General features: G+C 25.5%; 1 protein-coding gene across 8 annotated transcripts; it reads left to right on the top strand.

The window, feature by feature from the left end:
• Positions 1–803: 803 nt before the first annotated feature.
• LOC127262165 (uncharacterized) lies at positions 804–8,968 on the top strand. Of its 8 annotated transcripts, none has more exons than XM_051290732.1 (11): positions 806–885; positions 2,107–2,177; positions 4,914–5,135; positions 5,781–5,890; positions 6,520–6,588; positions 6,703–6,818; positions 6,931–6,985; positions 7,265–7,385; positions 7,585–7,632; positions 8,331–8,425; positions 8,505–8,964. In XM_051290732.1, the coding sequence occupies exons 3-11, from the start codon at positions 5,051–5,053 to the stop codon at positions 8,604–8,606; spliced, it is 801 nt and encodes a 266-aa protein (XP_051146689.1). In that variant the 5' UTR covers positions 806–885; positions 2,107–2,177; positions 4,914–5,050; the 3' UTR covers positions 8,607–8,964. The 8 variants fall into 8 exon arrangements, with proteins under 8 accessions (XP_051146679.1, XP_051146689.1, XP_051146698.1 ...); XM_051290751.1 differs by having other exon boundaries at positions 807–885; positions 4,979–5,135; XM_051290722.1 differs by lacking the exon at positions 2,107–2,177 and having other exon boundaries at positions 804–885.
• Positions 8,969–13,579: the final 4,611 nt, after the last annotated feature.

The raw sequence follows: 13,579 nt of genomic DNA, 5'->3' as shown, positions 1-13,579 counted from the left end.
AATTTTTTGTATTGGGACAAATTTGAAATAACAAATAGTTAGATATTCAATATGATAGAATAATAAAAAAATAAAATAAGTATTTAGTGTAAAATTTTTTAAAAAATAATATTATTAATGTGATTTATATATATTAGTGTAATAATTAATTTATAATAGCGATAAAATAATTGATGTGATATTTTTAGGGTGTGTTTGTTTTGAAGATATAGAAGGAGTTTAAATATTCATATATATATATATATATATTTTTAACAAACATCAAATCAAATATTTATTTTTTATTTTTATATTATATTTTTTTCGTTCGAAAAACTATGATCTTATTTGAGTTGGACACTAGATTTTAAGAAATATTAATATTATATTGACGATAGATAAGAAGTATGAATAAATTATTTTTTTGCCCTTATAAGTATATTAGTGTAAAAAGTAGTAATATTTGTGTAATAATAATAAAAAATATGAATAATTTTATGGTAAGGAATATTTATGGAAATGAGACGATTGTTTTTTTACTGACAAAAATTGTTAACAAGAGTATTGTATTGGGACGGAATGAGTATTAAAAAATTAATTTCACATTCAAATATCGCATCAACACTTATTTATGTCACATAATACAACTATTTTAATTTAAAAATTTTATTATTCAAATATTAACTCAAAATCCAAAACCTCAAACAAACACACCCTTATTAAAACAATATTTATAGAATAAAAACAAAATTGAAAAAAGAAATGAATATATTATATAAATTTAATTATAAATACATAAATAAACCCACCCTACCCACGCCTTCCCCATCCCCCACTTCATTTTACGCCGCCACCTTTCTCCCGAAGGCAAAGTCCGCCGCCGCCGCCAACGGCTAGAAATTTCCGGTGAGTTTTTATTTTCCCTTTACTCATCTCATTTTTATTTTTTCCTTTTACCCATTCTTTCTGGACAACAATTGTGTGTTTGTTTGCGCAATTTTGATTTTGGTTATACTATTCCAAATATTTTTATCTCCAAAAATATCGAATCAAAACACATATTTTTCATTTATTATATAAACTCAATTTTACATTCAAAATACCACGTCAATGCATATTTTATATCACATCAAACAACTATTTTAATTTAAAATTTTACTATTTAAAACCAAAACCCAAAATCAAAATTCCACAAATAAACGCACCCAATATTTGGTGGGGAGGATTATCTTCCCACCTTGGATCGATGAAAGTGTTAGTAAATATGTAATATTGAAAATCGAGATACTTCAATTTCAAAATCAGATAACAGATCTGATTAAGAAGATTCGAATTTCGCGTCAAGCGATCTCCTATAATCCCATAATGAACTAAGAAACGGTAGAAGTTTTTGGAGGAAAAATTAAAAGGAAATGAAAAAGAGAGAGTCAAGAGCAGAATTTTTTATTTATAATTTTTTTCGATTAAAAATTGAAATAGTCAAAATTAATTAATTACATAAAATAAAATTTAAAATAATTGAAACTTTTTTTATTGGGCTCGGCCATGAAGCTCGACGCTCAAGGCTCAATCTTGACTATATATATATATACCAAATTCCAAGCCCAAATCAAAACCCAAGCCAAACTCAAGTCATTATCTCATCTAATTCATTCTCAATTGAACAATAAATGATAATAAATGCTTATAAGAAAGTGATGATTTGTTCGGTGATTGGAGTAATATTAAAAGATGGCCGGATGAATAATGTTAATTTCAATTTAAAACCCTAAAATAGTAACGTCAACGATAATTTCATGTAAACTTAATTTTTGAAGTAATATTAATATAATTAAGGTGTGTTTGTTTGGGGGATTGGATTTTGAATTCACTGTTCATCCCGTTTTTTTCTTCCAAAGATATCAAATTAAACACTTATTTTTCATTTTTTATATTATACTAATAATCAATTTTACATTTAAAACATCACATCAACACCTATTTATGTCACATGATACAACTATTTAAATTCAAAATTTTTACTATTCAAATCTCAACTCAAAATCCAGAACCCAAACAAACACACCCTTAAATAACTACTTTAATTTTCTTCTCAAACATCAGTACTAATTAACAATTTTCTTGTAGCGAAGAAGAAAAAAGAAAAAGTAAATAGAGGAGAATTGGAGGAGGGGCGGCTCAAGGGTTTCTTTAACAATGTTTGAAATTTTAATTTTAATTATTAATTATATATAATATTTTTAATTTTACAGGGCAGATTTTGCAACAAATTTTTTTTGGTAGTGGTTAAGTCAGAAAAGTAGTTTTGTTTTTTATGATTTTATTTTAATATTAATTATTAAATTAAAATATAGTAAAAATAAATATACAAATAAAAAAATATTTTGTTAGTATCTTATAATACAAATATAAGGACAAATTTATAATAAATTAGATAAATATAAAAATATTTTTAATGTCAAATACAATAATAAAAAATAGGGTAAACTGTTTTTCTTAGTCTCATAACTGAACCCCTTATCATTTTAATCCCGTAAATAGAACCTATCGCAAATTAATCTCATAAGTGAAAAATTTTCGTTGTTTTAGTCATCCGGCACCGGGAACGCCCACGTGCTTCGCCGGAAGCCATGTGTCCGCCGGGTCAGCGACACCTGGCGGACACGTAGATTTTATTTTTTTCTTTTTTTTTTTCAATTGGACAAAATAATTAAAAAAAAAAACAAATAAAACTAAAAATAAATTTTAAAAAAAATGAAAATAAATAAAATAAAATCGCGCTTGGCCTCCGGCGAACCACGCGGACGTCTTCGGCGTCGAAGGACTAAAATAGTTAAAATTTTTCACTTACGAAACTAGTTTGCGACAGACTTTACTTACGGGACTAAAATGATAAAAAAATACATCTATGGGACTAAAAAAATAATTTATCCTTAAAAAATAATTGTATAACTATATATTTTCTAGTGGGACTACGGATTATATTGAATTCACAAAACAATATTAAAAATATATTAAATCACAATTAGTTTAGTATAACTAAGGGTTTTTTTTACATGAAAATTATTATTATTTTTTTACTATTAAATTATCATAAATCTCTATAAAATTAAACAATTTGTTCTTATAAAATATTTATTTTTTTCGTAATTCAATATACCATTGATTTTTAATTAGATTAAAAAATAATACTTCGTCCGTCCCATAAGTAAATATATATTTGTTTTTTCTATGTTGTTTTAGAAATATTAGTCTTATATTGAGATATAGTAAGAATAAAATAGAAATGATTAAAATAACATTATTAGTATGTATGATATAAAGGTAACGACATTTGTGTAGTATATTGTAAGTTGCAAGGGTATTTGTAATGTTAGATAGATAGTACAGTTACTTAAAAAAAGGAAATGGATACTTTATTATGGGACAAACTAAAATGAAAAAATAAATATTTTGTTATGGGATAGAGGGAGTAATATTTTATTGACTAGCGAAAATGTATAAGATAATTTTAATATTTTTACCTTTAAAAAAAATAATAATTTTGTAAAAATGAGAAGTATTTAAATATTTGAATATAATTATCTTTATTATAATTGAAATAAAATATTTTTGATTGAGAGACAAAAATAATAATAATAATAAAAAAATTGTTTGATATTAAAAAATATTTTTTTGTACTATTTTACAAAACAAACATACTAATTTCAATATTTTTAATAGTTTTTTTTTTCATATTAGATATATAAAATTGTATTAATAATATAAAAATTAATATTTTATATTAAAATTATTAATTATATACCGATTTCTAGATTATGATGGGCCAGGAGAAAAATAAAAATGGACCTTATTTAATTTATTTATATATTAATAATATAAAAATAATAGTTTTAAATTATTTAAAATAATTCTTTCAGTTTGTTTGATTCTATTTTAAAATAAAAATAAATATTACTAGTTCTAATAAAATATTATATCAAAATATTTAAATTAAAATACAATCAAATAAAATTTTAAAATAAATATTTTACTATTATACATATATTTATAATATTATTGCATATATACATTATTATTATTATTATTTATATAAAAAGGGCCCTTAAGGGCCTAAAGAATTTTGGGCCATGCTCAAAGCAGACTGTAATTATATTTATTGTATTAATATATATTATATTTATTTAATACTTTTTTTATTTTATATAAATTTTTTTTTTCATTTTTGTCTTACATAATTATACATTTTAATTAAATTTTATAATTTTTATAATTTTAATTTAATTATTTAATTATTTTAATTTTAATTCATAATTATTTTTATTATGTAATAATTTTTTATTAATATATTTTAATTTTTTTTAATGAAAAAATACTATTTTTTTTTTATGACTTAAAAATTCGCAAGTCGCTATCACATTAGTAAACTCGGAGCGAACATAATATCCTGTAAATGAGATTCGATAGACTACAAAATACGATTTTAATCATATGAGAGAGAGAAAGTAGAAGACGAATTGACGAATCATTAGTCGTTGAAAAGATAAAACATTTTTACACAGATGAACAGAAGATTTTCAATTCGTAGGAGGAGTTTTCTTCCAATCAATTGATTCAGAAACCTCTCTCTGATGCTCTCATTCCATGTAGAATGTTCCAACAATCAATATCAGTCCATATTCAATCTTAATGTTGCCGTCGCTATAGATGTAATGTGCATGTATAGACGGAGGTAGATGAAGTTAGTTAGAAGCAAGGGTGATTTCCGAGATTTTGTTCTTGTTTCTTGTTTATTATTTTGATTTCTATTTTTTTGTGATTGGATGAGATGTATGGAGGATCTTGAAGCTCCGGTGAAGAAATCTCTCGGTTAATTTTAAAATAATAGTTTTGATTTATGTTTTTTTTTATGTAATTTTTCTTCCACATTTCAGTTCCGGTTACTTGAGATTTGGATTCGTGCTCAATTTTCGGCTAGTGAATTTAAATCGGAAAGCAGGTGAGGAATATACCGTTGTTTTCACCTCGGATAGGAGGGATTCAAAACTGGAGACGTAGCAGCAGCAAAGGAATGGATGATAGAGAAGGAACCTTCGTTGCAGTGAGGCGAATTTCGCAGGGGCTTGATCGAGGAACCGCATGCCATTCTACCTCTGGTATATTCCTTTTTCTTTTTTACTTTTTTCTGGCCTATCCGTTGTCTTTGTATTTTCCACATTCTCTCTATCTATCTTTTCTATTGTTGACCTTTTTACGTAACTATATCTCGTAATTTTAACTATTTTTGGTGTTTATTCAATTCGGTATAAACGAGTACAGTGAATGTTCAAGTGGTTCCTTATGAGTGTCTATTTACGTTAATTGGTTGATGGCTTGCGTTGCAATTTGTGGTTAGTTTTTGTTTTATTGTTCCTAAATTCTTGTGCAATATTTTTGCTCCGTGTTCTTCGTATTGATTTGATATACAATTCTCTTTTTTCCCTTAATTCGTATTCTGTTTCTGTCAATTGCAAAATACCTGTTTCTTTCATATTTCCCCCATTCTCAAATTTTGCATCGTTTTCGATTTCTCTCTATTTTAGTGATTTATTGGGGCGTTAAATTTTCTTGTTCTTTTTCCAAATTTAGGTTACTCATATGTAGACTACACAAGAAGTCAATTATCTTTATTATTATTATTATTATTATTATTATTATTTTACAAGCTTTTTAATCTTTGTTTATTATAGAAATCACAATGTTGATGCTGCGGCCCTTTCCTGTATAATTTTGTCAATTTTTGTTCTTTTCTTTGATTACAGTGGAGGTTGTGGCAGGATCTGCTGCTTGGCTAGGCAGAGGACTTTCATGTGTTTGTGCTCAAAGGACAGACAATGATGCTCGCCCATCATTTGATTTGACAGCTGCACAGGTGAAAGTGAAACGCTACTTGGTTGAATTCATGTGATTCTTTTGTTTCCTATGCTTGTTTGCTTTCATTGTTCAAATGCCAGATTATCAGCAAGTAATCCCACAGGCATTACACATATTTAATTTGATACTTTTTAATTAACTTGGGATTTAGTGTGTGTTTGTTTGATGGTTTTAATTTTGAATTGAAATTTGAAGAGTAAAAATTTTGAATTGGAATAATTATATGATGTGATATACATAGAAGTTTGATGGTGTTTTTGAACGTAATATTAATTTTTAGTATAATATAAAAATAAATATTTTTGGGAAAAAATGTTTGATGTATAGTACATTTTTGGAAAAATTCCATAAACAATCATCTGTCTGATAAATGATGCGCACATTATTTAGGATTCAGATGGGCTAACCCGATGATTATAGAATTTAGATTTCATGTATATATATATATATATTGTTGCATGTTCCAGCAACATGGACATATTTACTTAAGCAACAGGGATAAATCATATAATTCCATATTGATAGCTTGCATTTACAGTAATGACCACACACACACACCGGTTTCCCCCCATTTTGCACATGGTTTTAGATCTTAATGTGTTTATGTTTAAATTTGTTATCTATCAGGAAGAATGCCTTCAGAAGCTACAGAGTCGGATAGATATTTCCTACGATAGTTCTATTCCCGATCATCAGGTATAGCTAATGAAGCTGCTTGACATTGATTTTGTGCCAATAGCATATGGAATCCCATTTTTAGTATCAACTTCTATTTCTCATAACTCACGACCTTTTGTTTTTTCTTTACAGGAAGCTCTAAGGTTGTTGTGGCGGGCTTCCTTTCCTGATCAAGAATTCTGTGGTTTAATATCTGAGCAATGGAAGGAAATGGGTTGGCAAGGAAAAGATCCTTCCACAGATTTTAGGTGCACTATCATGCTCCATATTTTTATGCTGACTCATTTCATTAAATTAGCTTAACTTTTAGCCCCCCATAATTTCTTTTGGTCTTTAAATTATGGACTTGTAATGTTTCAGGGGCGGTGGTTTCATATCGTTGGAAAATTTGTTATACTTCGCTAAGAACTTCCCGGTATATGTACTTTTTGCTTTTTATTCATGTCAATAGAAAGGAAGAAGTTGCTTGTGACATATCCAACAATGCATTGAAACTATTCTACTTATAAGTGCAGCAGTTGCTCAATATCGTACGTTAAATTGCCAAAATGACATACTTGAATGCAGTAATGCACTTGCTCGTTTTCTTCTGTTCCTTTGTAAATGTGTTTTATATGTTTTTATTCTTTTGTTTGTTCTGTATTTGTATGTACTTTTCTCTTGTTAAATGATACTACCAATTGTTATTTCACAGAAATCTTTTCACGATCTTCTTCGGAAGAAGGAAGGTGACCGAGCATTGTGGGAATACCCATTTGCTGTAGCTGGTGTCAACATCACATTCATGCTTATTCAGATGCTTGATCTTGAAGCAGGTGATTTTTTCGTATGTTTTGTAGATGTTGTTATTATGTCTATATTACTCTATTTTGATGTTTGGCCTTGTAATTGTCCCAAATGAATATTGCTAAAATGCATTGAATGTATTTTTTGTAATTATTTTTTTGGATCATTTTACTTAGTAGGGACGTGTGAAAAATTATTCCCATTCTCATATCCTGTCAATATTTGCAGTGAAGCCGAGAACGCTTGTTGGAGCAACCTTTTTGAAGTTTCTTACAGGTATAACTGCACTTTCTATGTTCAAAAAGGTGTGTTTGGTTGAATATTTGAATTTTGAGTTTGAGTTTTGAATAGTAAAACAATGAATTTGAATAGTTATATAATGTGATATAAATATATTTGACGCGATATTTTGAAAGTAAATTGGATAATTAGTACTCCCTCCGTCCACCATTTCTTACATTATATTTTCCATCTTAGCTTTTTTTCACATACTGCAATATTATCAAAATATGAAATAATCACATCACTCAAATTAAAAGAAAAAATATAGATTTTTTTCTCGTCATGTTACCTAATTTCTAATTTATTTTATTTAAATATTACCCACCTAAATTCTCGTGACGGAAATCAAATGTTTCACCATATGTGAGATGAAAGTAGTATAATATAAAAAAGTAAAAAATATGGGTTTGCTCTTTCTATTTTTTTTCTTCACATGTTTTCCCAAAAAATTAATACACTACACACATTTATCATTTTTATACTCTCTATACAATTTCCTCTATCTCACATAAAAAAAATTTCATATCAACTATTTCACAAAACAAATGCACCCTAGGTATTTAATTTGATATTTCTGGAGAAAAAAAATAATAGATAGTAAAATATGGGTAAAAATCTCCCAACCAAATACACCTACTAGGTGTCTATATTTTCATTGTAATTATTTAATGGATTCCCTTTTTTCTCTACAGAAAATGAGTCGGCATTTGACCTTCTGTATTGCATCGCATTTAAGCTAATGGATCATCAATGGCTTGCCATGCATGCTTCTTACATGGATTTCAACGTACGTTTTTCAAATCACTCGTAGCTTATACTACAATATACATTTCAATCGAGAGCCCTTTTGTGTTTTCCTATTGCAGAGTGTAATGAAAGCTACCAGTCGTCAGCTGGAGAATGAGCTTCTCCAAGACGACCTCACGGGTCTTGAAGCCCTCCCCTCTCACATCCTCTTAAGTCGGTAGTATTAGGAAGGATAGCCGTAGTAGTTCTCGCACGGCTGTTTTTTTTTTTTTTTAAGGTATGAATTAATGTTTTCTACAAGCAGACTCTCATAATCTATTATGTTAAGTGCATTGTTCTCTCGTGTTATGTTTGGTTTTGTGTCTTCCACTTGCTTTCCGATGCTCAATTGATTGATTGATTGATTATTGATGAAAGGAAGTAAGGAAACTTGCTAAGATACTAGTTTAGACATATATTTTGCTGGAAGATTTGAGTAGACGTACGATAATGATGATCGATCGATCGATAGGAATGAATTTACTTGCTTAGGAGAATATTATGTATTTTGTGTGGCTGCTATTAGTTGATTGTGAGTTAACTAATATTCCCTCTATTCCATAACAAAGTATCCATTTTTCCATTTTAGTATGTCCATGACAAAGTATCCATTTCCTTTTTTAGTAAATGTATCCTTTTTTTTGTATCTACCTAATATTACAAATACACTTACAACTTCCAATATATTACACAAATACTATTAGCTTTATATCACGCAATACTAATAATGTCATTTTAGTCATTTCTACTTTATTCCTACTATATCTCAATATAATACTAATATTTCTAAAACTCCATACAAAAAGTAAATGGATACATAGTTATGGAACGGAGATAATATTTCTTTTTTAAGGCATAAAAATATATTACAATTCAAATATGGCTCTGTAAGTTTTGTGTACCATTGTTGCAAGCCAAATATGCTTTAATAAGGTGGTTTCTTTTCCATGGTTGAAAATTGCTAAGAGAGACTCTTTGAGTTTTGGAAAAAAAAAATTGAAAACTTTTAAAAATTAGTATTGATGTGTTGTTTTGTTAAAATATGTATATAGTGACGGAACCAACTAGGAGACTCCGGGAGGGCAAAATTGTCCAGTTTTTTTTAACAATCCGATTCATCCTATTTGAAATTATAAAATGAATCATCATGTTTTATTTGAACCAAAAGTGTTTTTTGAAAAACATGTTCATCAGTTCACTTCATCGATTCATGTCATCTTATCAATTTCAATATCCCTTGACAATATAGTAGGGTGATACAAAAAAGAATGGAGGAAAAGAAAAAAGAAAAAAGATAGTGTAGGGTTAATATTTTAGATAAAAAATTGTAGGTGTGTTTGTTTAGTATTTTAGTTTGAAATATATAATATATATATTATCTTAGATATAGAAGATTGTAATATAAAAAATTATATTTAGTATTTATTTGTTTGGCGGTTTGGATTTTAAGTTGGGATTTGAATAGTAAAATTTTTGAATTGGAATAATTGTATGATGTGATATAAATAGGTTTTGTGTGATATTTTGAATGTAAAATTAATCTTTAGTATAATATAAAAAAGAAAAAGTAGATATTAAATAAAAAATTTTGATGATTAGTATACAATTCCAAGTTGATTTTTGTGAGAAAATATAATTTATATTATATTCCATAGAAATTATATCAGTAAAAGAAATCATTTAGAAGAACAAAACTTGTATTTTTTATATAATATATTTATAATTAAAAATATTATAAATTATTATAAATTTAAAATAATTAAATAAAAAGTAAAATAAAATACTAATAGACATGAATTGGGAGGACAATTCACATGTTTAAATTTAAAAATTTTACTTTTTATATTAAAATTATACTTATGTATACTTTCTCCGTTCCTTAACAATCTATCTATTTTAGTAATTGTACTATTTACCCAACATTACAATAAATTATTTTTGTGAAGAACCAAACCAGCTCTTACAAAATTCTTAGGGTGTGTTTGTTTGTGGGGATTGGATTTTGAATTTAGGTTTGCATAGTAAAAATTTGAATTGAAATAGTTGTCATGTATGATATAAATATGTCGCGATGCAATGTTTTTAATGTAAAATTAAACTTTAATAAATATAATAAGAAAAAAAATAAGTATTTGATTTAATATATTTAAAGATAAAAAATTAGAATAGTAAAATCAAAATCTATCACACATTAAAGCCGGGTGAAGTTGTTTGAGTCCTTATAATGACTTTATAAAATATTTGTTGGTTACATTTAGAGCGATAAAAATAAATATGATCCGAAAATTTGAAACACAACACAAAAAATGAGAATTTGAACCTAAAAATTAGGCATGAAATATTTTTCGTATCGGCAGTCCGATTGAAAATAAGGATTGTGCTTGTGCAAATCATTCCGGGTTAGGCATGACTCGATTTATCAAATAATAATTATAAATTATAATATTAATTAATCTAAAAAGCATACACATGAGTTAGTTTGGTTTTGATTTGAAATTGATATGGTGATTTAATTTTTTTATTTAAATAGTATTTTGATGTAATTTTTATAGAGTGAAATAATATATATATTTTTAAATAATACAAAATAAATAGTCTAATTTTTTATTTAAATAATAAACACAAGTATTATTGCAAATTAAATTTTATTTCTCTTATTTTTATCTACATGTATATAAGACTAATAAAGAAGTAAAGTAAATAACGAAACATTATAAAAAATTTAAAATTTAAAATAAATATATAAATAAAAATATTTATATTTCCTTACTTTTCATTTTCTTGTAAAAAATTCTAAAATTAATTTTAATTACTATTTATTCACTATACTAATTCAAACATACGTACTATTCAAATATTTCAAAGGTTGGGTTCGCTTGGTGGTTTATAATATTTTTATTATTCATATTCCATTTTTAAAAAATATTAAATTAAAAAAATATTTTTAATATTATATTCCAAATATTTCACAAATACTTGTTTGTTTGTGGGGGTTTCTATTATCTTCAACTATTATATATCTTTTTTAAAAAATATTAAATCAAATATTAAATTTTCATTTATTATATTATAATAAATTTAATTTAAAATTAAAATTTTGCTATACAATATCAAATCCAAAGCACCACAAGCAAGGGCATATTTTGCTCTGAAATTGTAATGATTATTTGGATTTTAATTTGAATAGTAGTTTGATATCATATTATGTGAAAAAAAAATATTTTTTTCATCCGTCTCTAAGGATAATATTTACCTTTTACGTTTTGTCGTATTTAATATTAAAAATATTTTTATATTTGTATAATTTGTTGTATAAATGTCATTATATTAATATTATAAGACAATAGTAAAAATATTTTTGTTACTTTCTTTTGATTTCTATTATATTTTGATATAATAATTAATATTAAAAAATAAAAAAAATGTAATCCTTGGAGCCGGATGAAGAATGTATATATTTTTTATTTTATCTAAAATCATACGGAATAAATAATAATAAAAAAATGATTTAAAATTTTAAAAATACCTACTTATTTTATCACACTAAACAACTGTTAAAATTTAAAATTTTGTTAGTAAAAATCCAAAGCCTAATTAAACACACAATATATAAAGTAAGTCTAAATATGCTGATTTTTATATCTAGCAAGTACTATTATATTGATATAAAGTAAGTCTGAATACAATTATTATATTGATATGTGGTACAATTGATATACATAAAGACTATTATATTCCTCAATATTTATGATATTAAGTGGTGTTATTTGATGATATTTGTGTAATATTATATAAAGGGTCGGATAATTTTATATTTTAGCAGAAGATACATTTACTAAAAAAAAAAAGGAAATGAATACATTTGCGATGGACAGACTAAAATAGTAAAATGGATAGAGTAACGGTGGATGGAGGGAGTATATCATTATGTACCAACTTAAATTAAATCATTTTTATTTGTCTCACTCAAAGTATATATTATTTCTTATTTTAGAAAATGACCCTACACTAATACTAAAATACGATCAACTTTTATTCAATTTACAAATATATTATTATATACTCCCTCCGTCCCAAAACTATAGTTTGGGTTATTTGACACGTGATTTAAATAATATTGATATTATATTGATAGTGGGTAAAAAGTATGAGTAAAAGACTTTTTTTTGTCTTTTTGAGTGTATTAGTATAAAAAATAGTGGCAATTGTATAATAATAATGAAAAAGTAAGAGTAATTTTCTAGTGATATGGTTATTTATGAAAATGAGACTATTGTTTTGGGACGGACAAAAATGGTAAACAAGACTATTGTATTGGGATAGAGGGAATATATAATTACTTTATACATAAAATTATACGACAAAAATGTCAATTTTTTTATACACTTCTATTAACCAATAAAATATTACTATATTCATTCGACTCTAGCGGTCACATTTAGTTTTTGTGTATTCAATTGATTCACATAGCATTTCCAAAAGGACATTTGCCCATGAATATTATTAAAACTATACAAATACACATACATATTAATATGATATATATTATCCACTCATAAAAATTTAAATATTTAACACAAAATATTATTTTTTATATTATTAACATAGTTCTCCATACTACACAAAAAAAATAATTTATATTAATAATAAATAAATAATATTAAAATATAATATTTAAAAGATATATTTAATGTTTTTAAATTATATAAAATATTAAAATTTATTATAAAAAAAATAATAATACCATCCACATAAAAAAAAAAATAAAAATTTTCTCTATCTCACTTAATTTATTCATTATTTCTATTTTCATATATCCCATAATTTATCTTTTTCTATTTAAAAATATAATTATATAAATTTAATCACATTTTAAAATTCAAAATTTATAATTTTAAAGTATTATTATAATTAACTTTACTAAATTTTATTATTTTAAATAATGTCTTTCAGGGAGATAATAGTAATTGTACTTTTTATATGTGTCAGAAACAATTAAATTTTTATTATTTTAAATAATGCCTGAACGGTTTCGGACAAGGGAGATAATAGTAATTTTAATTTTTATATGTGTCAGAAACATTTAAATTTTATTATTTTAAATAATGCCTGAACGGTTTCGGGAGGGAGATAATAGTAATTTTCATTTTTATAT

Source organism: Andrographis paniculata, unplaced genomic scaffold (assembly GCF_009805555.1).
Source record: "Andrographis paniculata isolate CXL003 unplaced genomic scaffold, ASM980555v1 Contig15END, whole genome shotgun sequence".
In the NCBI taxonomy this organism is placed as follows: domain Eukaryota; kingdom Viridiplantae; phylum Streptophyta; class Magnoliopsida; order Lamiales; family Acanthaceae; genus Andrographis; species Andrographis paniculata.
Note: the sequence above shows the minus strand (reverse complement) of the source record. Positions and strands in the feature narration are given on the sequence as shown.